Genomic DNA, 26,638 nt, shown 5'->3' on the forward strand with positions numbered 1-26,638 from the left:
GTTTGTTTTCCGTATTAAGCATGTGTGCTGCTGCTATAGCTTTTGATTAGATTCCAGAAGTCCAAAGAGGCTTATTTTGACAGTTTTCCATTTTATATGTTACTTTTCTAGAGAGAAGTACTTTTTTTATTTTCCTATTCCATCTTTTAACTCATGTCCCTCCATGGAGTTAATAATTTCCTGATCTTACTCAGACATTTTAGCAAGTGGTCTATAAAGATATTCAATTTTTCAGTTAATGACAGGTGTCAATCCTTTATTTTTTCTTAAAGCAGAATCTTTACATTTATATAAAGAAATATGTCCTGCTCATGGCTCAGATTTTTCAGTTGAGTGATTAACGTTGGGTGGAAAAAGGCTAATGAAAGTCAGTAGCTATATTATCTGTCAAAATGCATGGAAATTAGAACTTTTAATTCCCATTAGCCTCTTCCCAATATATACATTGTTACATATTTAGTTTCAGTCTTGTTCTAGGTCCCAGAGGACACTGCCAGAATTCTTTGTACAGTGAGTGTCTGCTTATTTTTGTAAATGTATTGGTACTTTCCTTGATTTGTATTTTTACAGTGAATTTTACAGTGTATTTTATATCTGTATTTTACAGTGATTTTTTTTTCTAGGATCACTTCTTCTCTGTTTGAAATGAAATCTTGGAATTTCCTTCAGGAAGAATAGTTGAATCCAGACTATCTCAGATCAAGACTAGTTTTGTGTGCATGCTAAGTCACTTCAGTTGTTTCTGCCTCTTAGCTGTTTTTAAAGAAGACTGTGGTGTAGGGTATGTAGTCTCTCATCTCTCCAGAAACTGAAGTCTAAATCTCAGTGTTTGTAAACTATATCCTTCAAATTTGAACACTTGACTTTTTAACTTCCCATTTCACAACTGGGGGAAAATGATTTTCTTATGATTTCTTATAATTCATCTCCCATAACAGCTGATTTTTGTTGGCTTTGGTAATATTCATTTTACATTGTTAAGATTTGTACTGTTTACATTCTGTTTAGTCATTATCCTTACCACAATTTTGACCATTCTTCCCTACTAAAATGAATTTAATGCTGCATGATAGTTCTCTAATCACAATTCATGCATATATCTGCAATATACAACTGACTGAAAAAGATTTTTTTCCAAGACATATGTTAGGGTCATATTTTATGAGTTTATACATGCATCAAAATTACCTATATGTATGTGTATCTCTGAATGTGTATATAGTGACTATATTTTACTGTAATAATATATTAATAGTAATTTTATATATTATATATAGTAAATATGGGGCTTCCCAGTGGGGTGCTAGTGGCAAAGAACCCACCTGCCAATGCAGGAGACGTAAAAAATGCAGGTTTCATCCCTGAGTTGGGAAGAAAGATCACCCAGAGGAGGGCATGGTAACCTAGTATTCTTGCCTGTAGAATCCCATGGACAGAGGAGCCTGGTGGGCTACAGTTCATAAGGTCACAAAGAGTCAGACACAACTGAAGCGACTTAACACACACACATACACACACACACAATGATACATGTAAATGTGTTGTTGTTCTTGTTCAGTCGCATAGTTCTATCCAACTATTTGCAACCCCAAGGACTAGAGCATGCCAGTCTCCCCTCCTTCACTTTCTCCTGGTTGTTCAGACTCATGTCCATTGAGTGATGATTCCAACCAACCATCTCATCCTCTGTCGCCCCCTTCTCCTCCTGCCCTCAATCTTTCCCACCAGGGTCTTTTCCAACTTCACATCAGGTAGCCAAAATATTGGAGCTTCAGCTTCATCATCGGTCCTTCCAATGAATATTCAGGGTTGATTTCCTTTAGGATGGACTAATTTAATCTTGCTATCCAAGGGACTCTCAAGAGTCTTCTCCAACACATGGTTCAAAAACATCAGTTTTTCAGTGCTCTGCCTTCCTTATGATCCAACTCTCACATCCATACATGACTACTGGAAAAACCATAGTTTTGACAGTATGGACATTTGTCAGCAAAGTGATGTCTCTGCTTTTGAATATGCTGTCTAGATGTGTCATAGTTTTCCTTCCAAGGAGGAATTGTCTTTTAATTTCATGGCTGCAGGCACTGTCCAACCAAGATCTGGAAGATTTTGGTTCATGTACTTTTGAAGCCTATGCACAGTAATTTTGGAGCCCAAGAAAATAAAATCTGCCACTGTTTCCATTTTTTCCCCATCTACCACCATGAAATGTTGGGACAGGTGCCCTGATCTTCATTTTTGAATGCTGAATTTTAAGCAAGTTTTTTCACTCTCCTATTTCACTTTCATCAAAAGGCTCTATATTCCTCTTCGCTTTCTGCCATTAGGGTGTATCATTTGCATATTCGAGGTTATTGATATTTCTCCTGGCAATCTTGATTCCAGGTTATGATTCATCCAGCCTGACATTTCATAGATGGCTCAGAGGTTAAAGCGTCTGCCTGCAATGCGGGAGACCTGGGTTCAATCCCTGTGTCGGGAAGATCCCCTGGAGAAAGAAATGGCAACCCACTCCAGTATTCTTGCCTGGAGAATCCCATGGACGGAGGAGCCTGGCAGGCTACAGTCCACGGGGTTGCAAAGAGTCAGACACAACTGTGTGACTTCACTCTCACTTTCACTCTGCATATAAGTTAAATAAGCTGGGTGACAATATACAGCCTTGACAAACTCGTTTCCCAATTTTGAACCGGTCTGTTGTTCCATGTCCAGTTTTAACTGTTGCTTCTTGACCTGATTACAGGTTCCTCAGGAGGCAGGTAAGATGGTCTGGTATTCCCATCTCTTGAAGACTTTTCCACAGCTTGTTGTGATCCACACAGTCAAAGGCTTTAGCATAGTCAATGGAGCAGGAGTATATTTTTTCTGGAATTCTCTTGCTTTTTCTATGATCCAATAGATATTGTTAATTTGATCTCTGGCTACTCTGCCTTTTGGAAATCCAGCTTGTAGATTTGGAAGGTTTTGGCTCATGTACTTTTAAAGCCTAATTTGAAAGAGTTTGAGCATTACTTTGTTAGCATTTGAAATGTGTGCAACTGTGGGATAGTTTGAACATTCTTCCTTGTTGTCTTTCTTTGGGATTGGAATGAAAACTGATTGTTTCTAGTCCTGTGGCCACTGCTGAGTTTTCCAAATTTGCTGGCACGTGGCGTGCAGCACTTTAACAGCATCATCTTTCAGGATTTTTAATAGCTCAGCTATATTTCCATCACCCCACTAGCTTTGTTTATATATAGTATAGAAACATATAATATATGTAATATAATAATGTTGCAGGAAGAAGGACCCTTCCAAGAGTTTAGGAATAAATTGTCAATATGTGAGTATGGCTTCACTTTAGTCTTAAGTGTTCTATAGAAAGTTAATACACTGTCCATTTAGATAAAATAAGTGATAAGCCAAAAATGAAGAAAAATTAGTGAAACCTATATACTATATACTAGTATGGTTTATAATCCCTAATATTTATCTGTAAATTTGAATTAGTTCACAATAAAAAGTAAGAAAACAAAAAGGCAAAGAAATTTTGAAGAAAAAAACCTCAGGGAGATAGGGACAACACAAGCTTCCTCTGAATTCACTTCGTGTAAATAACTCCTACTTTCATTGCTACCAGCTCTGACTTTCCCATCACACTTCAGTCCTTTGCAAACTGCAATTTTCAATGGAGGGCAACCAGTCACAGATCTCAGAATTCATCCTGGTGGGATTTCAGCTCAGCAAAAACATGGAATTGGTCCTCTTTGGTATCTTCTCCCTGTTATATATCTGCAACTTGCTGGCAAATGGCATGATCTTGGGATTCATTTGCCTTGACTCCAGACTGCACACCCCCATGTATTTCTTCCTTTCCCACCTGGCCATCATCGACGTGTCCTTTCCTTCCAGCAATTTGCCCACCTTGCTGGAAAACCTAGTGAAACACACAAAAAACATCTCCTTTGACCCTTGCACCGTGCAAATGCTTTTCAATTTGACTTTTGGATCCATAGAGTGCCTCATTTTGTTGGCGATGTCCTATGACAGGTATGTGGCGATCTGCCATCCCCTCCAGTACACGGTCATCATGAACTGGAGAGTGTGCTCCAACCTCGCCATCGCTTGCTGGGCATGTGGATTTGCCCTGGCCCTGGTCCAAGTAATTCTCTTGTTAAGATTACCCTTCTGTGGGCCCCAGAGGGTGAACCACTTCCTCTGTGACATTCGCTCTGTCCTCAAATTGGCCTGTGGTGACATCTGGATCAATGAAATGTTCCTCTTTGCTGATGGTGTTCTTATCTTAGTTGGGCCTCTTGCCCTGATGTTGGTCTCCTATATGCGTATCCTCAGGGCCATCCTGAAGATCCAGTCAAAGGAGGGCCGCAAGAAAGCCTTCTCCACCTGCTCCTCCCACCTCTGTGTGGTTGGGTTCTACTTTGGCATAGCCATGGTTGTTTACATGGTCCCTGACAACAGTCAACAAGAAGAACACCTGAAGATCCTTTTCCTGTTTTATACTCTTTTCAACCCATTGCTGAACCCCCTTGTCTACAGTGTAAGGAATGCTCAAGTGAAGGCTGCCTTCCACAGAGTATTTCAGAAAAAGAGGACAGTGTGAGGGAGGGTCCAGTTTTGGTTCAGTGCATTTTTTCCCCTTCAGAGATGTGATTGCTGGTGCAAGAAAACTCAAAGTCCCCCAGAAAGAGACATGATCTAAAGATGAGCTTTACTCCAGAGTAACATCAGCATGATGGAAGAATAAGAATCCCTAAGCCTCCATTTCTCCATGGAGACAAGAACATACAGACCTAATTTCCTTTGTGAAAATACCAGACATTGGATGATAGAGTGCTGCACCCCAGTAATAAAGCACAATGCCAAGAAGAGATACAATAAGTGTTCAGGCAAATTTATGGTATTGTATCCTCCATATCTACTTCCCTTCCATGGCAGTGTGTAGGAATAGGAGAAAATCTCCACCTCCCAGCTCTCTCTCAATGGGAAAAAGAAGAATGGATCATTCAGACTCCTTTTAGCTTTTCAGGGAGTGACCTGAGAGTTTGTTAGTTATCTTGCCTCTGAAGCACTGATGGGAGTGACAGTTTGGACTCCTGGTTAGGATCCCTGAGAAAACCTACAAGGAATGAAACATTTTAAAGATATAGAGACACTTTGGATTTTCAAAATTCTCAGAGATCTGCACTGGTATCTCATTTTTTTCTTAACATAAAACTCCTTATTAATGTGTGATATTGAGTTTCCTTCCAGTTGCTTCCTGGCCATCTGTATATCTTCTTTGATGAGCTGTCTGTTTAGGGCAGCAGAGGATGTGATGGTTAGATAGCATCACTGACTCAGTGGATGTGAATTTGAGCAAACTCCTGTAGGTAGTGAAAGTCAGAGGAACCTGGCATGCTCAGTCCATGGGGTCGCAGATTTGGACAAGACTTAGCAACTGAACAAAGCAACAACTCTTTACATCTCTTGCCTGTTTTTATGTAATGAACTTTATTTTTAAAGATATTTTTTATCACAGCAAAATTCAGTGAAAGGGACAGAAATGCCCTATATAATCCCTACTTCCCCACATGTATAAGCTGCCCCATTACCAACAACCCTCCTTAGAGTGGCATATTTGTTACTATTCATTCGTCTGTATAAACAGATCATCATCACCCAAAGTCTACAGTGTACATTCGAATTCACTCGTGGTGTTGTATATTCTGTGTTTTGGCAAGTGTTTGGTTATGTGTATCCACGCTATATCATCATACACAGTATTTTCAATGCCCTAAAAATCACCTCTTCCTTCCTTCCTCAGTTCTAATCCCTGACAACCACTGATCTCTTAACTGCTTCCATAGTTTTGGCTTTTCCAAATATTTGGGGAGGAATTATAAAGTATGTATATATAAAGTAGTTTTTCACATTGACTCTGTTCACTCAGTTGAATGCCTTTAAGTTTCCTCTTTTTTTTTTTTTCTTTGCTTGATAGTTCATTTCTGAACTCTCTTCCATTGTCTGGTTGCACCACAGTTTATCCATTTACCAACTGAAACACACTTTGATGGCTTCCAAGTTTAGGCAGTTATGAACAAAGTTGCTTTAAACATCTCTGTGCAGGTTTTTGTGAAGACATATGTTTTCAAATCCTTTGGATATATACCAAGTAGTGCAGTTGGTAGATTGTATAGTAAGAGGAGGCTTAGGTTTTTTAAAAAACTATGAAACTGCCTTTCAATGTGACTGTATTATTTTACATGAAAGAAAATGAATCCCACTTCAGAAGTATGTGAAAGTTCTTATTGATCCACATCATTATCAGTGGTGTTGTCGGTGCTCTGGAGTTTAGCCATTCTACTAGGTATATAGTGATAATTCATTGCTGTCTTCATTTATTTCCCTCATGATAGAGATAAAGAGCATCTTTTCATGTGCTCATTTGCAATCTGTCTGTATTATTTGGTTTTTTCTTCAGTAACTGATTTTCCATTTTTTAAATTTATTTTTAAATTAAAATAAAAATTGTGATTTTTTTTTTTTAATTTTAGGGTTGGAGGAAAATAGCTTTACAGTGTTGCACAAACACTGTAAACATGCTGCCATACAACATAAATCAGCCATAGATATACATAAACCCCCTCCTTCTTGAACCTCCATTCCCCGCAGCTGCCCAGTTCCATCCCTCTAGGTTGTTGCAGAGCAGGCTGAGTCCATGTGTTAATACAGCAACTTTCTACTACCTGTCTATGTGAACATGGTAATGTGTATGTTTCAATGCTACTTTCTCATTTCATCCCACCCTCTCCTTTCCCCATTGTGTCCACAACTCTATTCTCTATGTCTGCTTCTCTATTCCTGCCCTGCAAATAGGTTCATCTCTACCATTTTTCTAAATTCCATATATATATGTTAATATACAATATATTTTTTTCTCTGACTTACTTCACTTGTGTAACAGAGTCTAGGTTTATCTACCTCAGGTTAGCTGACTCAAATTCACTCTTTTACATGGCTGAGTAATATTCCAATGTATATAAGTAGTCTATCTTCTTTATCCATTTATCTGTCAGTGGACATCTAGATTTCTTCTGTGTCCTGGCTTTTGTAAATAGGGCTGCAATGATCTTTGGGGTACCAGTGTCTTTTTGCTTAGAGTATATGCCCAGCAGTGGGATTGCTTGGTCATATGGTAGTTTTATTCCTAGTTTTTTAAATGAATTTCCATACTGTTCTCCATAGTGGCTGCATCAATTTGCATTCCCACCAATAGTGCAGGAGGGTTCCCTTTTCTCCACATCCTCTCCAGCATTTTTTGCTTGTAGATTTTTTGATGATAGCCATTTTGACCAGTATGAGGTGATATCTCATTGTAGTTTTGATTTGCATTTCTCTAATAATGAGTGATGCTGTGTGTGTTTTCATGTGTTTAATGGCCATTGGTATGTCTTCCTTGGAGAAATGTTTGTTTAGGTCTTCTGCTCTTTTTTTGACTGAGTTGTTTGTTTTTCTGATATTGAGCTGCATGAGCTCCTTGTATATTTTGGAGATGAATCCTTCATCAGTTGCTTCATTTGCAATTATTTCTCCCATTCTGAGGGTTATCTTTTCATTTTGTTTGTAGTTTCCTTTGCTGTGCAAAAGATTTTAAGTTTAATTATGTTGCATTTATTTATTTTGCTTTTATTTCCATTACTCCAGGAGATGGGTAAAAGAAAACCTTAGTGCAGTTTATGTCAAAGAATGTTCTGCCTACATTTTCCTCTAAGAGTTTTATTGTTTCTGGCCTTTCATTTAGATCTTTAATCCATTCTGAGTTTATTTTGTGTATGGTGTTTGGGAGTGTTCTAATTTCATTCTTTTATGTGAAGCTGTCCAGTTTCCCCAACACCACTTATTAAAGAGACTATCTTTTCTCCATTGTGTATTCCTGTCTCCTTTGTCAAAGATAAGGTGCCCATAGGTGTGTATGTTTATTTCTGGGCTCTCTTATTCCATTGGTCTATACTTCTGTTTTTGTGCCAGTACTATTCTGTCTAGATTACTGTAGCTTTGTAGTATAGTTTGAAATAAGGAAGGCTGATTCCTCCAGCTCCATTTTCCTCTCTCAAGATTGCATTGGCTATTCAGAATCTTTTGTGTTTCCATATAAATTGTAAAATTTCTTGTTCCAGTTCTGTGGAAAATGCCTTTGGTAATTTGACAGGGATTTCACTGAATGTGTAGATTATTTTGTGTAATATAGTCATTTTGACAATATTAAGTCTTCCAGTCCAAAAACATGATATATCTCTCCACCTGTTTGTGTCATCTTGATTTCTTTCATCAGTGTCTTAGAGTTTTCTGCATATAAGTCTTTGGTCTCCTTAAGTAGGTTTATTCTTCAGTATTTTATTCTTTTTAATCCAGTGGTCAATAGAATTATTTTCTGAATTTCTATTTTTTTACCTTATATTGTTAGTATATACAAATGCAACTGATTTCTTTGTATTAATTTTGTATCCTGCAACTTTACCAAATTCATTGATGAGCTCTAGTAGTTTTCTAGCAGCATCTTTAAGATTGCCTATGTATAATGTAATTTCATCTGCAAAAAGTGACATTTTTACTTCTTTTTCAGCTTGAATTCACTTTATTTCTTTTCCTTCACTGGTTTCCATGGCTAGGACTTCCAAAATTATATTGAATAAAAGTTACAAGAGAGGAATCCTTGTTGTGTTCCTGATCTTAGAGAAACTGCTTTCAGCTTTTCACTGTTGAGTGTGATTTTAGAGTTTGTCTTATACAACCTGTATTATGTTGAGGTGTGTTCCCTCTGTGACCACTTTATGGACTTTTTTTTAATCATAAATGGATATTGAATTTCATCAGAAACTTTTCCTTCATCTATTGAGATAATTGTATGGTTTTTATTATTCAGTTCATTAATGTGGTGTATCACGCTGATTAATTTGCAGATATTGAAAAAAATCTTTGCATCTCTCGGATAAATCCCCCTTGATCATGGTGTCTGATCCTTTTAAAGTACTGTTAGATTCATTGCCTGGTATTTTGTTGAGAATTTTCTATGTTCACCAATAATATTGGCTGTACTTTTCTTTTCTCATGGTATCGTTGTCCAGTTTTGGTATCAGGGTGATTGCAGCCTCATAGAATGAGTTTGGATGTTTCCTTCCTCTGAAAATTTTTGGAATAACTTTGGAAGATTAGGGGTTAATTCTTTTCTACATTTTGGATGGAATTCACCTGTGAAGGCAACTTATGCTGGATATTTGTTTTGGGAACTTTAAAATCATTGTCTCCATATCACTACTTGTATTACAATTGGTCTGTTCATATTTTTTTTCAATTCTTCCTGTTCAGTCTTGAGAGACTGTACCTTTCTAAGAATTTGTCCATTTCTTCTAAGTTATATATTTTATTGGCATATAGTTGTTTATGGGCCTTTGTAGTCCACAAATATTTCCAACCTTTTGAGCGAGGACATTGATCTTTTGCTGCTGCCCGCAGACTGAAGCTTACACGATCAGCTATCCTGGTAACCAGACCTTTGGATCCAGACTGAGCTACAACACTGGTTCCCTTGAATATCCAGCTTGATGAGTGCAGACCTGGGGGCCGCTCAGCCTCAAGCAGGAAGATATTAGACACTGGACAGGGAAGCAGGGGCCGACTTAAGGTTTCCTCTGTGCTGTCTTTTCCACCCCTGGCTACCAAGCTGCAGAGAAGGCAGTAGCTGTTGCCCCTGTAGGCTGCCCTGTTCTCCCTGAAGAGTTTCACTTTCTGACTGGGTGTGTTCAAGAAAACATAGGGGTAAGACATTTGAGACAGAAATTGCTGGCGAGAAATTCTTGAGTTGGCAAGAGGGACGACATTTATAGTATTAAGTTGTAGACTGGCCTTGCTGGAAAAAACTAATAACGCCATAGGAAGAGGAGATAACTTAAGATAAATGCAAAAATTCAGTAATTTTGTCAGTGTGTGTGTTAAGGTTGAATGAACTGTCATCTGATTGCATCTAATTTCTCAGTTACCCTCACTCAGTAGCTAAGACTATGCGTGGAAGGATTTATGGGAGAGTTAATGAAAGAGAAAAAAAAAAAAAAGACACCTGAGAGAAGAGACTAGGAAATACAGTAGGATTTCTGGGAACATCAAAGGCCAAATTGATGTGAATTCTCATGAATTTAAGGGATCTGAGTCATCATGTATGTGTGTTTTTTTTTCCGTGGATCTGTGGGTACAGGCAAAGCCATGCATCATCTAAATTCAATGCTTACCAGACTGTGCTGACAACAGAGAGGGGACAATGGCCTCTCTAAATGTAGGGTGTATACTTAGGAGAAAATGTTTTCAAAATGGGACAAATACTGAAGGAATAGGGTAGAGCAGGAAAGCATTTAGGCAATAAGATTCAGTCTATGTGATTTTCCAAGTAGTGAGTAATATTTGCAATGGATATTTTTGATAATTATTACATATTAACACTTTTCAGCAGATGGGGATAATTCACTCCCTGGGAAAGATCCAGTCCTTAGAGGGGCTACTTTAATAATGTCCGTGGGGGGTCACATTTATTGCATCATGAATCTTTCCAAAAGTAGAATATGGAGACAGGATCAATTTCAAGATCAAAAACATAATACACATATATCCTTGGGAATTGTACTGTGGGACATAATCAATGAAGTGAAGTTTATCTTTTAAAATTTTATGTCAAGTTTCTCTTGAGTACAGACATCTTTACCATTCTTCCTCAGTTCTTTCTTCTCTGCATAAGCAGGTTCACACATGTGCACACACACACACACATTCACAGATAATAAAGCAAGAGACCCAAGAGAGGAGAAATAGGAAAGACACAGAATGCTGAGAATATGGTTTGTAATTTGTTCCCTGGACTCCACAGGTATGTCTCTGGGGAATGTGGTGGTTTTATTTAATCAGACTATAAAGCCCTCACATATATAGAAGATCCTGGGCACCCATGAGTCCTGCCCTCTCTGTCAGGGCAGAAAAGGGATCTGGGATTCGTCATCTACTGCACTTGCTTCTGGGAGCAGGTGACTTAACTCCAACCACTCCCCATCTCTGTGAGTTTTCCAGCCCAGTTTGAGAAAAATAGCAGATGTAGTACCATGACTCCTCTTTATATTAATAGAAATCATTACTTTTATACTGGTTAATGATGGACGGAGGAGCTGGGCAGAAGGCTGGCAGAAATCATCAGGTTTATGAAGAAGAAAAAGCCACCTTTGTGAAGACCCCTTTCTTGAACTGTGCTGAGGTCTCAGAGTCACATCTGATACACATGCTGTCTAAACATAGGCTTCTTTTTCTTTTAAATCAGTCCCCCTCCCTGGTCGCATGTATGGGAAGAGGCTGATGAAACTCAATATCCCAGAGTCATGGTATCAAACTGAAAGGGATGTAAGAGACCTCTGACCCTGTTGCCTCCTGAAGCTGGGGGTGTGCATTTACTACTTCTCATTTCTTCCTCTGCTGGCCAGCTTCTCACACTGCACCTTGGAAACATCCTCCCGCCAGGGAAGTAAGGAAGGCTAGCATGCCTGTCTTCTGCCCACGAGGGAGATGTTAGTAAGTGGCAGGATGAAATCCTATAGCTACTTGATAAAGATCTCATCATTATCTCCTTTGTAGCAGGAAGGCGGGTACAGGAGCCCATTTAGCTTACCGTGGTTTCTTACCGGAATTTCTCTCCAGGGACAGTTGTCCTCACCTGAGGAAAATCCTGCACCATCTCCTGGAGTAGGTTAACATCACTACCATTGTCACTTATCAAATGTGGGAGGAAAGTTCTAGGTGATGAAAATATGGCAAAATAGCCCTGCTATAAAACCAATTTCTTGGTTTGAAATGTGTTTGTACCTGACAGGTTTTCAGTGAACATTTTAGCTTTTATTCTCTTCACATTTATTTAAGTCAGTTTTTTTTAAAAATAATGAAAACATATCACTTTTAAATTTTACTGAATGCAAAAAGAAAGTACTGGCAGTGTTTATAATGTTACAATAAAACATAGGACTCCCACAGACTTTCTCAAAGCTGCAGTAATTTGGTTATTTTCACTCATATTTCAGCATTCTAATCTTAGGATTCAAATTAATATTACTGAGGCTAACAGAGTTTTCATTTTCATACTAATCTGGCTTCTGCCGTGTAAAAGTGGAGAACTGATGGTTTGTAACAGGAAGTCACTGCAAGGGCATTCTAGGTATCCCTGACTTGAGTTTGTAAGTGATCAGAGTCCACTGAGGTGTGAGGTATTGGAGCAAAGGGTTTCACTTCTGCAGAAGGTCAGAGAAAGCAGTGATCTCTCCCTGTAGACACCAGGGAGGGTGGGAGATGTTCTAAGACTAATGAAGATAAGGATATAGCGCTCTGATAATCATCTGGCAATATGTTTATTAATGTTATTTATTATTTCCTTACTAAATAAACCTTTCTAAACATATGTAATATTGTGTAGAAATTTAGGTGTGTTAACTTACTCTCCCCAATGTTATATTATTTTATGATGTAGAATGCGACAATTGTTTTCTTTTAACTTATAATGACAACATGCCTGGACTCTAGAATGAATTTTAGAGATACTGAATCTCTTGGAAGCTGGACTTAGAAGCTAATATCAGATAACTGGGAACTCCCTGGAGAGATGATGACAAGAGACAGGCATTTGAGAGCACAAGTCTGGGAGCCAAAGAATCAGGGAGTGTTACCAGGGTTTGACTACTTGTAAGATAACAATGGCTAATGGAGATAAGATTTATCTGCAAATATATGAATTTGTTGAGGAGGCAGATTCTTCATAAACTCAGTTATTAAGTCCCTCAGTGGACAACTCAGGACAGAAGAACAGACCAGAACCAGCTGTTAAACCATCAGCCACCATGTAAGCTTTTAATGCTTTTGCTGACATTTATAACATTTGCTGTTTATGCTAAGGTTAGTTGTAGCATTAGGACCTAAAACTTGGGTGCGAGAGACACGCACTGAAAATGGATGCAGGCCTTGAAGTCATTTTTACCAGCTGGCTGACAACCTGCTTGAGAGCCTCACAAACAGTCATTCAGTAGAAAAATCTCTGGTTAATTCTGCCTGGTACACAATACAGAGACTTGTCATTCTAAGAAATTAGTAAATCAATGCCTGAAATATGGTATATTTGCCCATTTGTTTTCTTTTAATTTATTTATTTTAATTGATGGATGATTATTTTACAATATTGTGGTGGATTTTGCCATCCATCTACATGAATCAGCCATGGGTGCCCATTTGATTTTTAACTTAGGGTTTGCTTTTAAAATCAGTGTCTGATTATCTGTTTATTTTACCCCAACAGCAATGATTAAAAATAAGATTCTTCTGCAGTTTCAGGCTTTGAAGGATGACTGTATTCCTTGGTGAGTGGCCCTGAAACTGGACTTTTACAGATCATACAGCCTACAGCCCATCCTAAATGTGCCTTCCTGTTGCTGAAAATATGTTGAGCACTTTTCATGTGGTAAATGTGCCAGAAACTTTAATTCATTTACATAGACTTACCACATAGTTCTCAATACATGGTGATGCACTTAAATATTTTTCTCATATTAGTTATGGTGAATAGCAGAGGTAATATTCAATAATATCCCCTAGATTATATTTTATCCAAATACAGAAGTTTAACCAAATTCTTCAGGTACAAGATAGATAAAGAATGCTAGTAGGTTGGGTGTAAGTAAAGTCAACTTTTGAAATTAAAAAATTAAACTTTCTTTTTACTTAGCTATGGATAAATATCTGTGTTGCTCTAATATTTAAAAATCATGAGAAAATATTTTTTCAAAAAGTTTGACAATTGCCCTCTTCATTTACAACCAGAAAATCACACCTGTTCATCTGCCTAAGTATGTTCAATCAAATTTTGGATTTCACAGTGATGAACAGAGAATTTATAGCTGATACTGTGGGTGCCCTGTTCATGACACCGTGCCCTCCCACTTCAGTGCACACTGGCTTGATTTCCCAATGCCAGCACCTCTATTTGTTTGTCTAGACAGGTTCCTGAAAACCAGAGACACTTTACTAGCTTCTTAAACCTGGCTCCAAGATTTTCCCATTGGGATCTAACTTCAGTGACAACAATTTTGATTTACTTGGTCATCCAACCTTCAGTGACCACCTTTTCTCACTTGTCCCCCTTTGCCAATCTTCTACCTGTGTTTCCTTGGATTACTTCCTAAGAACTACTTGTAGCTGAATAACTGTCTCAGGGGTTGGCCTCTGGAGGATCCCAACCAATGCTCCTCTTAACTGGACCAATATTTATATTTATTTAATTCATAATGGGAAATGATATTCACAAACATTGATAATTTTGAACATGGAGAGAAAATTGACATAGTGAATTTTATGTTTACAAATATTAAAGATATTTATAGAAGACTGATTATTTAGCAACAAAATGCTTTGTTGTCAGAATATATTCCACTACAAGTTCAAATTCATTTATACCATTTCATTTATATTACAAGGACAGACTAAACAGAGTTAATTGATGGTCATAGATTTTGAAATCAGAGCACCTTTTATAGAAATCCTTATTGACTGTTTAATTTTGGAAATGTGCCTTTGACTTATTTTTTTTTATTTCTAGAGAAAAATTTTGCATATACAAATAGGCCAATTGTTTTCATTGAATAGTTTTCCAAAACATATATTCTATTAGGAATAATTAAATTAAATCATTTATTTCTAAAACTAATTATAGGAGTCCTCCAGTAAATATTTATGTCATCACATGGATTGTAAAGTCAATCAGAGATAAGTCCTTGTTTCATTCTTCTCTTATAAGCAGTGATAGATTTTTCCTTTGGAAGGTATGAAAAAAGTTATTATAATTATTTTAAGAATATTCATATGTAAGCTTTATATATAAATCTAAATATGTGTATGACGTATGTATTTAGGCACCTATTGGGGACATAGCTGAAGATAGAATCCATGAGCCATTGTTATGTATATGTTCAAATACAGTCAGTTCTTCTTGACTTTTCCAAAATGGGAGCACCGTATTATGTTCTCAGTAGTAGTGTATCCCTGTTTTATATGCTTGCCGAGTCCTTGTAGTTTCAAACTTTTGAATTTTGTCCATCAGTGTGTTTTGTATTTTAAGTTCTATCTCTTTGGAGACCTAGGAAGGTTAGTACCTCTTAATCTTTTAATGTGTCAGGGGTTATTGGGATACTCTTTCATGTGAAATGTTTGTTCAAGTATTTTGCCCAGTTTAAATTGGGTTATCTATCTTTGCATTAAAAATGTGCAGAAAATCTTGAAGTATTCTGAATATGAGCCCTGTATTGGTTATGTGTTAGCTGCTCAGGCTTGTCCGACTCTTTGCGAACTGTAGCCTGCAAGGCTCCTCTGTCCATGGAATTCTTAAGGAAAGACTATTGGAGTGAGTTGCCATTCCTGTCTCCAGGGGATCTTTCTAACACCAGGGATCGAACCTGTGTCTCTTGGCAGGTAGGTTCTTTACCACTAGCGCAACCTGGGAAGTGTGTATTGGTTATACACGTTGTAAATATTTGCTTCCACTCTGTGGATTTCGTTTTTGCTCTCTTAATGATGGCTATTGATAAACACGAGTTAGGTTCTTAATTTTATCAATCTATTCTTTAATGCTGTTTTAATTCTGTTTCAGAAATTTTTTCTCCCTTTGAGGTTTTCACATGAAGTCACTAATATCCTACAAAGCTTTTTTATTATTTTATGCCTAGATCTAAAACCCATCTGATTTTTTTAGTGTGTTGGGAGAAGTCATGGTTTGTTTTTACCCACATAGCTAGCCAACTGAATCAGCGTTATTTATTAAAAACATTGGTGCCTTTATCTCGGTTCAAGTGTGTATGTGTGTGTGCATGTGTGTGTACACATTCCTGAATTTCTGAGTTAAACATGCATTTCTTGGGTTTGTTTATTGTTGTCCCAATACAACATTGATTGAAAATGTGAAGTCACTGTAACCTTGTAGGTCTCAATATTCCATAGAGTAGGTCATTTTATTGATACTTCATTCTTCTTCAACATTGCTATGTCTCTTCTTGAACTTTTATAATTTCACATCAAATTTATAATGAGATTCTTAGTTTCTATACATGAAAATTCCTCTTGGATTCTGATTTTGACCTTATTGAACCAAAAGAACAGTTTGAATAGATTTGCCATCTTTACAAAATGCTCATTCTGTAAACAAGGTATGTAAGTCCTCCCATTTCATACATCATCCTTGAATGCCGATTTTGTTGTGTGTACACCTGTAATAATAGATCATCCGTATAGATTCTGATTTTAACATACACAAGTTTTATCAGAAATTATATATTTTATTTTCCATGTTAAATCCTAGCCCTTTTTTTTCTTCCTGTTGCCTTATTGACAGCTAGTTCTTAGGTCACATTAAAAAGAAGTGGTTTTAGGGGAGCATGTTAAAATCATATCCTAACTCTAAAGGAAAACTTTTAAAGCCTTACTGTTAATAATAAAACAATAATGATTTGTTTGACTAGATGAAAAAACTTGTCTTCTATATAAAATTTGATAAATTATTTTATAGTGAATTTATAGTGAATTTTCTTCTTTTGGCAAATCGTACTACAGCTTCGTAGTATCTTATATGGGCTTCCCTGGTGGCTCAGTAAAGAATCCTCCTGCAGGGCAGGAGACCTGGGTTCGATCCTTGGGTTGGGAAGATCCTCTCGAGGAAGGCATGGCAACTCACCCCAGTGTTCTTGCCTGGAGAATCCTCATGGACAGAGGAGCCTGGTGGGCTACAGTCCACGGGGTCGCAGAGAGTTGGACACGGCTTAGTGACTAAGCACGGCACAGTATCTTATATATATCCTTCTGTCCTTTGGTCTGATATCAATATTGCTATTACCAGTCACTATTGGCATGAAGCATGTTTTTTCATCATTTTACCGTCAATCATCTCTTTTGGTTTTGAGTGTATGTGTATGTCTGGTGCATTTGTGTTTAAATGTGTTTGTTGTAAAGGTTTGTATGTGGATTTTCTGTTTTTAATCCAATATGACCATCTCTATTTTGATGAATATATTTAATTCACTTACATTTAATACACTAATGGATACACTTAGTTTTGTTGTTGTATATGTGTTTTCTGAATATCAACCATTTTTTTCTCTTTTTCTGTTTTTTTCTTGCATTCTACCTTCTTTTTTGATTGATAATGCTTTAATGCTTCATTTGTTTGCACTATAATTTTGAAAATCATCAATACCATTGTTTTTGATTCATGATTTTTTGAAGTGCTAACATAAAAATGCGTGATGTACAGTAATAAATTTAGTATCATTCAGTATTTTGAGCCTCTTCAAGAATTTAGCGCTCTTTATTTTCAAATAGTCTCTTTTCCTTCATTTACATTTTTCAAATTTTACTTTAATCCTTTTTAAATATCAAAATAATTATTTCATAGCCCATAAGTTATTAAATATAAGATTATATTTTATTACTTTGTTCAATATTATTTGTATGTATTTGGTTCATTCTGAATTTACTTCTAATGTAATGGGGAATACTCTTTATTGGTATGCTAAATAGCTATAGGCTTTAAACATTTATAATTTACATTTGAAATAATTTCATTTTGTTCTCATTCATTCAAGAGAGTTCTTGCAGTTATAAAACTCTTGATTGAGAGCTTCTCTGCCTCTTGAGACATTAAAGATACTACCTTTTTGTCTTCAGATCTTGCTGATAAGAAATTTACTGTTAGTTAAATTGTTGATCCGATACAGACACTTTTATCTTTAATGTTTTTAATATTTCCTTTTGATCTTGGGACAATAGTGCAACAAAGTATTTTAAGAGACAAGTGAAACTATCGCTTTTATTAAAAATTGCAAAATTTATGAAACAAAAGCTAAGATTTTTAACTTGTTAGGGCAGCCCTAGGCAACTATTTTTTGTAAAGAGGAAAAAGATAGGCAAATATTTGTTCATTTATATTTATTGAGAATTTATTTTTAACCAATGAATCTTAAATTTTTGATCTAAAGATTTATTTTATCTTTAATTATTATTAGGTCTTCAAGTCCTTATGGGTGCATTTACCTTTACTGTTTTCTTTCAGAATGCATTTTTATCAATTTGGAAATTAAGTCTATGTTCAATGTGGAACATTTTTGGTAAACCTCTTTAAATATTGCTTTTTTTAAAATTGCATCCCTTATCACCTCTCTGGAAATTTTATCTTGTTTACGTTTCACCTCTCGATCTTTATCATGCCTGTAAGTTAAATTTTCAAGAAGGTATCCCTCTATTTTCCACCTGGCACTAACATAGTGTTACAGGTCATTTTTCCTTCAAATAACAAAAAAAAATAAACTCATAGAAAAAGACATCAGATTTGTAGGACTGAAGGTGAGGAATAGTTGAGGGGGACTTGAATGAAAGTGATCCAAAGGTACAAACATTTAGTTATAGGGTAAGTAAGTCTTCTAGGAATGTAATGTACATGATGAATATAATTAACACAGCTGTATACTCTATGTGAACATTAATAAGAGAGTTAATCTGAAAATTCTCACAGAAAAAAAATACCTTTGTGTCTGTATGAGATGCTGGATGTTCATTTTGCCTATCATGGTCATCAGGTCACAAGGTATGGAAGTCAAATTATGATGCTGTACACCTTAGACTTATAAAGTGTTGCGTATCAGTTGTCATTCAATACAATTAGAAGGCAAAAAATGAATAAAATAAAATATCCAAATGAAGAATCTACCCCTTGTCTATATATCTTGAGATCCAGGTAGATTCTTTTTTATATAAATTTATTTATTTTTAATGTAGGATAACTGCTTTAAAGTGTTGTGTTGGTTTCTGCCAAACATTAGCATGAATCAGCCATAGGTATTAAATATAATCTTTCAGTGCATTATTTCCATCTTTTAATATCCAGTTTGTTATCCTCTTTATTGAGTTTTAAAAAATGAACAACACTACTTATTTCCTGAATGCCTCATAGATTCTTTTTCATGTGCAGTGACTATTTTTTCACCTCCATTTTCTTTACTGCTTATAATTTATTGAACCATTAGTAAATGTAATACTTTCATTAATCTATTGGAATATTTAATCATGGTTACATTAGAGTCTTTGTAAGATTGTTCAACACTTTCAGTTACATCTTGGGTAAACATAAGAGTTCATGTTTAACTTGTACACCTTTAGCACTAACTGGTTTGTATTTGAATATCATTTTTTAAATCACATTTTGAGTAGGAGAGTTTTATTAATATTATTCAAAATTAATTTGATTTTTCATCCTATCTTCCCTCTGTTTTGTGATGATGACTTTTTGTTTTTCGTCATTCTATTTCATAATCTCCTAATAGAGAACCAGATCTCATAAGGGCATTTCAGGTTCTGATAAACCAATGAACAAGCAAGCATATTGAATATTGCATGCATATGCCTTTAATCCAGAACTCTATAGGTATTTTCATCCTCCTTTCATATTTTTATAAATGGCTCTCTTTTTGTGTTGGGACTTACTGTCACCCCTCAACCAGGTGATTTACAACTCTGACAGCTTCCTGCATGTGCAGAGTCCAGCCTTTAGACAAAGACAAGGCATTTTCAGATTCCCTCTGAGCATTTTCCCAGCCCTGGTCATGTGTGTGGACTTCTAGTTTCCCAGCAGTATCTGGGAGCTATTCAGATCTTCTATTTACCAAATCGTCTTATTTCCAATTCTTCCACTCAGGGTCTTATGTTAGTCTGTAGCTTACTCCAACATTTATTACTTGCCTCATGTGGCAGCAGCTGATAGTTCTGCCTTCAAAGGCTTTCAACAATTGCCTCTGGGCAGCCACCTCAGCGGTGGGGGAGTTTTGAGTTAATCAAAATAAGGGAAGTCCTTTGAGTGCATCCTTCAAGGAGTCACCAGACAGGTCAAATCCAGCATCCAGAATCCTGTGAGTGTGAGGTATATTCTGCTCCTTTTGGTACTGAGTGTACATCAGAAGTGCAGACTATCTCGTTTAAAAGTGCTCCTGAGCTAGGAGTAGGGCATGGTATCAGGGCAAAGTTAAAATGCTACAGATCTCTCCAGTTGATTTTCAGGATGTTTTCCATATTAAGCGTGTGTGTGGTTGCTATAGCTTTTGATTAGATTCCAGAAGTCCTAAGAGGTTTATTTTGACAGGTTTTCCATTTTATATGTTGCTTTTCTAGAGAGAACTACTTCTAATTCTTTTTTTCCATTTTTCTTTTACCTCTGTCCCTCCACAGAGGTAATGTTTCCTTGATGTTCTTACTCAGATGTAGATTTAACATGTTGATTTGTAAAGACGTGTGACAGGCTTTAATCCCACACATTTTTTTTTTTTAAGAAGAATCCTTAAATTTTTGTATGGGAATATGAACTGCTCATGGGCTAAGTGTATCAGTACAATTAATAATTGATACTTAGTAGAAAGAAAGGTTAATGAAAGTCAGTAATTACATCTGTCAAAACACATGGAAATTAGAACCTTTTAACTTCTATCAGTCTACGCCCAGCATGTGTGCTATTTGTTATATATTTAATTCAGTCTTATTCTAGGTACCAGAGAACACCACCAGTATTCATACCATAAATATCTGCTTAGTTTTACAAACATATGTACTACCTCCTTTGCTCTTTATTTCTTTCTACAATGTGAACTTTCTTTCTGGAATCACTTCTTTTCAGCTTGAAATGAAATATTAGTATTTCCTTCAGTAAGAATAGTTCAGTCCAGACTGGCTCTGCTCAAGAGTAGAGTTAGTTGTTTTTAATAGAAGAGTATGGTGTAGGGCATGTAGTCTCTTATCTTGCCAGAAACTGAAGTCTAAATCTCAGTGTTTGTAAACTGCATCTTTCAAATTTGTACCTTTGGTTTTTAACTTTCCACTTCACAAATGGGGAGATTTTGTGTTTTTTTTTATTTTTCATACTTCTCTGCTAACAGCTGATTTTTTCAGTTTTTGTAATATTATTTTTACATTGTAAGTGAAAGAAAGTGAAAGTCCTAGTCACTCACTTGTGTCTGACTCTTGATGATCCCATGGACTGTAGCCCACCAGGCTCCTCTGTCCATGGAATTCTCCAGGAAAGAATACTGGAGTGGGTTACCACTCCCTTATCCGGGGGATCGTCCCAACCCAGGAGTCGAACCCAGGTCTCCTGCATTGCAGGCAGATTCTTGCCGTCTGAAGCACCAGGATTTTTTAATTTATGTTCTGTTTATCCACCATCATGCTCACAATTTTGACAGTTTCCTCTCTATTTCAATGAATTTAATGCTGCACCATAGTCCTGCTATCACAGTTTTTGTATATATCTGTAGTTTACAATTGACTGAGAAATAATTTTTCAGAATATCTAATAGGGCATATTTTACAAATTTCTGTGTATATATAAATTATATATGTGTGTGTATATATATTTATTTAATAACTATTTATTATTGTAATCATATTAATAAGTGTATTACAGTAATGACTACACCCAACCCAGCTCCTAGAGCTTCTGACTACTGGGCTGTGGAAGCTGTCTTCTATTCCTCAGCAGTTTTCTTGACATCACTTCCCAGTGTGGTTGAGTGGTGGTCCTTCTCAGCCAATAGACCAGTTCTATTGTTTTGAGAATAACCTGGCTACAGGCTTCATATGCAGTCATTTCTTCTGAATAAGGCTCTGATTTGGTCAAAAAAGCAAAAGGATCTTATAACCTAATAGATAAATGTATTGATAGACAAGAGAAACGTCTGATACTGGAACTTTTTTTTTTAAAGGAATGTTTTAAAGCTCCTTACCTCAGTTACTGCCCCAGTAAAGAATAGCATATCCTTTGTTTACTGAGCTGCTATTGTGAAAAATGACTCCATTGGGAAGAAGAAATTTTATTTTAATTTTAAAATAATTAGGCTATTAATTAAATTAATAGGCTGTTTTGAACTAGATAGGTAAACAGAAAGATAGATAAATAGCTAGGTAGATAGAAAGAAAGAATGAAAGGAAGCATGGAAGGATGGAAGGGAGGGAAGGAAGAAAGGAATAGATTTGACCAAGAATTTCCATGTCCTGGAAATTAGTATAAGGAAAGAAAATATACATAAAAATATATATATAAAATGTAGTCACTATAGCATTATAATCCACACAACCTAGTTAGAAGATGTTATACTAAATAAAATGTTCATATGCAACAAAATAGTGTACAGATGTTTAAAGTATGTTGCAGAGATATAATTGATATGAAAAATGTACATGATGTTATTCTAAATGAAAGTAGATACACAGTATTGTTCATATAATTTTAAATATATAGGTGAAAATATAGGTACAATGAAAAGTGGAAAATTGTTCATAGAAATTATTAATAATCATCAGCTTTGGACATATATTTCACATACGTATTTTCTCTTCAATGTTTTATGAATTTTTATGTTTCTCTAAGATACTTAGAAAACTTGATGTTAGAATTTCATATGAGGTAGATGCCTCTTTACCCACAAAGTAAACCAGATCATTGAAACATTAATATATAAGTCTAAAATTTCCAGAAGACTATAATTGCCTGAAAAACAAAGAAAATCAAAATTGGTTAGCAAGATAATTAATATGACTTGGGGATACTAAATATACATTGCCAAAAAAACTACTGTATAAGATTGAGATCATTCTTTATGATGTAATGTTAATTTAGTAAAATAGATTTTGTTCTCCAAAAGAAGTCAGTAAACGTGTTAAGAATAAACAAGTCAAGGTAAGAATCCATTATCCACTTAGCAATCTATATACTGTCCCAAATTACATTTATCCCTATTACATTGGGATATCAGAAATGTGAGAAAAGTGATGATAAAAAAATTATTATTAAATACCCAATATAAGCAGATATTTTTTAATGATTCTTCAATAAAAGAAGACATATTTTGAGTGAAATAATTGATTCCAAGCTGAAGTGGGAAATGTACAAGATGAGTATAGGATAGTTTGTTAAGCCAGAAGAAAGAAAGTACTTAAAACTTTATGGATAAAAAGCTTTATAATGGAAATAACATGGAGGCACCACCTTAGCCAATGATCCACATCAACATCAATGTTACTGGGACAAATTATCATTATCTGTGTATTAATGGCAGGCATTAAGAAGGGCACTTTTTTCCCTGCTAAAAAAATGTTTAATCTGAATTAGAACATAGACAATAAATGGAAAAGTGCATAGAGAAACACTTTACAAAACAAGACCTCATACTCCTCAAAAATATCAACATCAAGGCAAGAAATCCAAACTATTTAAAATTAGAGGAAATGACTAGTATATGTGATGTTCAATTTGAACCTTAGACTACAAGGGCAGGAAATGCTGTATTTAGAGTAGTGAATCATGTTAATGTTACATCTCCTGTTTTTGGTAATTATACTGAGAATATATTAGCAAGTATACATGTTATAGAGAAAATATTTCACCGGTTTTAGTTGTACATGTGCCAATAGGTGAATATGGTTTCCCTTTAGTCTTATGTATTCTCCAGAAAATTAACACTATGTGAACACAGAGAAGATAAATGATAAGGCAAAATTGAAAAAAGCAATTTGGTAAAATCTACATACTGGCATATAGTCCCTGATACTTATCTGAAATTTTAGATTACTTCACAATAAAAAGAAAACAAAACATGTAACTCCGTGGCTGATTCATGTCAATGTATGACAAAACCCACTATAATATTGTAAAGTAATTAGCCTCCAACTAATAAAAATAAATGAAAAAAAAAAAAAAAAAAGAAAACAAAGAGGCGAAGAAACTTAGAAAACAAAGCAGTAATGCAGGGACAAGCATACCGGCTTCCTATTCATTCCCTTCAGATAAATAACTCCTATTTTCATTGTTATCCAGCTGTGACCCTCCCATCACACTTCAGTCCTTGACGTACTGTCTTTAGAAATGGAGGGCAATCAATCATGGATTGCAGAATTCATCCTGGTAGGATTCCAGCTCAGTGAAGACATGGAATTGGCCCTGTTTGGTATCTTCTCCCTGTTATATACCTTCAACCTGCTGGCAAATGGCATGATCCTGGGTCTCATCTGCCTCGACTCTAGACTGCACACGCCCATGTACTACTTCCTGTCTCATCTGGCCATCATTGACATATCCTATGCCTCTAGTAATTTGCCCAATTTGCTGGTAAATCTAGTGAAGCACAACAAAAACATCTCCTTTGTCTTATGTACTTTGCAGATGATTTTTAATTTGATTTTTTCTTCTATGGAGTGTTTGATTTTGGTAGTGATGTCCTATGACAGGTTTGTGGCCATCTGCCACCCCCTGCAGTACATGGCCATCATGAACTGGAGGGTGTGCACATTCCTGGCCATCATTTGCTGGGCGTGTGGATTGTGCTTGGCCATAGTCCAAGTAAGTCTGTTTCTAAGGCTGCCCTTCTGTGGGCCCCAGAAGGTGAACCACTTCTTCTGTGAAATTCAGTCTGTCCTCAAAGTGACCTGTGGTGACATCTGGATCAATGAAATGTTCCTCTTTGCTGAAGGTGTGTTTATTTTAGTTGGGCCTCTTTCCCTGATGCTGGTCTCCTACGTGCGCATCCTCTGGGCCATCCTAAAGATCCAGTCAAAGGAGGGCCGCAAGAAAGCCTTCTCCACCTGCTCCTCCCACCTCTGTGTGGTTGGGTTCTACTTTGGCATAGCCATGATGGTGTACTTGGCCCCTGAGAGTAGCCACCGAGAGGAACAGAAGAAAATCCTTTTCCTGTTTTACAGTCTTTTCAATCCATTGCTGAACCCTCTTGTCTACAGTGTAAGGAATGCTCAAGTGAAGGCTGCCTTCCACAGAGTGTTGCAGAAAAAGAGGACAGTGTGAGGGAGGGTCCAGTTTTGGTTCAGTGCATTTTTCCCTCCATGAGATGTGATTGCTGGTATAAAAAACTCAATGCATGATTTCATGATGACAGTTACTCAAAAGGAACATTGATATGATGGCAAAATACGAATCCCTAAGCCATTGTTCTTCCATGGATATGAGAATATATAGGCCAAATTTCCTTTCTGAAGATAACAGAAGTCAAATAATAGGTGTCAGCACTCCAGACAAGTACAACGCCAAGAAGAGATACAGTAAGTGAAGTGTTTAGGCAAATTTATGACATTTTACCTCCCATAGCTACCTTCTCTTCCTACCACCATGTGCCTGGATCAGGAGAAAATTCCCAACTCTCATCTCTTCATCAAGAGGGGAAAAAGAAAAATGGACACTGTAGACTATTTTGTAGCTTTTCAAAGAGTGGCCTGAAGGTTTGTTAGTTGTCTCACTTGTTTCAGAGCACTGATGGGAATGGCAATTAGGTTCCTTGTAGGGGCCATGAGAAACATAGCAAGCATTCCAAATTTTTATAGCTATATAGAGATTGTAGAATGTCAAACACCAGGTAGAGCAAGTCTGTACAGGCTTCAGATAAAGAAAAAATTGGACAAACCTCTTTAACTGAGAAAATACATGAACTAATTCAGAGAAGCTGCATCCACAGACAAGGATAGGAGGTCCCCAGAATCTCTAGGAGAGCTTATTGCTGAAGACCTTCCCCTTCTCAAAGTCAGTCAATTGACTGGGAAAAGTAGCTGTTTTTCCAAATGCCCACATCTCAGCTAAAGTTCACAAGATACATGGTGAAACAGGGAAAACATGGACCAATTAATGGAGCAAACTAAATCTCAAGAAACTATCCCTAAGGAAATGTAGATATGAGTCACCTGGAAAAAAATCCAGGAACATCATTTTAATGATATTGAATAAGCTAAAAAATACATAGAGACAACAAAATAAAGAAAATGATACATGAACAAAATGAAAATATCACAAAGAGATAAAAACTACAAGAAGAACCAAACATAAATTCTGGGACTGAGTTGAAAAATGGATTAGAAGGGTTCAAGACAGAAATTAGGAACCGGTTGGAGACTGATGAAAACAAGAAATGTACCAAAAATGTGTGGCTGCAAAAGCAGTACTAAGAAGTTAGTGTTCAGTAACATATCCTCATGCATTTAAAAAGAGAAAAGATTTACATTTCACTTTACATCTGAACTAGAAATAGGAAAATCAACCCCAATATGACAGAAATAAAGAAGTGATAAATATTGGAACATATATATAAGCAAAGTAGAGAATAAAAAACAGCCAACTGTTAGAAGAAGTAAGGGGGGAGGAGCCAAGATGGCGGAGGAGTAGGACGAGGAGACCACTTTCTCTCCTACAAATTCATCAAAAGAATAGCTGAACGCAGAGCAAACTTCACAAAACAACTTCTGATCACTAGCTGAGGTCATCAGGCGCCCAGAAAAGCAACCCATTGTCTTCAAAAGGAGGTAGGACAAAATATAAAAGATAAAAAGAGAGATAAAAGAGCTAAGGACGGAGATCCGTCCTGGGAAGGGAGTCTTAATAGAGGAAGTTTCCAGACCCAGGAAACCCTCGCACTGGCGGGTCTGGGGGAAGTGTTTGAATCTCGGAGGGCAACCTGACTGGGAGGGGAACAATAAATAAAACCCACAAATTACGTGCCTAAAAGCAACTCCCAGC

At 36.4% G+C, this 26,638-nt stretch overlaps 2 protein-coding genes across 2 annotated transcripts; both read left to right on the forward strand.

Annotated features, from left to right (window-relative positions):
• The first annotated feature begins 3,667 nt into the window (after positions 1 to 3,667).
• Positions 3,668 to 4,600, forward strand: LOC133072949 (olfactory receptor 2A2-like). Its single transcript, XM_061166487.1, has one exon. The coding sequence runs from the start codon at positions 3,668 to 3,670 to the stop codon at positions 4,598 to 4,600; it is 933 nt and encodes a 310-aa protein (XP_061022470.1).
• A 19,389-nt stretch (positions 4,601 to 23,989) lies between these two features.
• LOC133072950 (olfactory receptor 2A2-like) lies at positions 23,990 to 24,922 on the forward strand. The gene has a single exon (XM_061166488.1). It carries the CDS (start codon positions 23,990 to 23,992, stop codon positions 24,920 to 24,922), a length of 933 nt encoding a protein of 310 aa, XP_061022471.1.
• Positions 24,923 to 26,638: the final 1,716 nt, after the last annotated feature.

The sequence above is a fragment of the Dama dama genome, chromosome 18 (assembly GCF_033118175.1).
Source record: "Dama dama isolate Ldn47 chromosome 18, ASM3311817v1, whole genome shotgun sequence".
Lineage (NCBI taxonomy): Eukaryota > Metazoa > Chordata > Mammalia > Artiodactyla > Cervidae > Dama > Dama dama.

Coding starts and splice junctions, on each gene's coding strand:
- LOC133072949 (XM_061166487.1), top strand. CDS start 3,668: ATGGAGGGCAACCAGTCACAGATCTCAGAATTCATCCTGGTGGGATTT.
- LOC133072950 (XM_061166488.1), top strand. CDS start 23,990: ATGGAGGGCAATCAATCATGGATTGCAGAATTCATCCTGGTAGGATTC.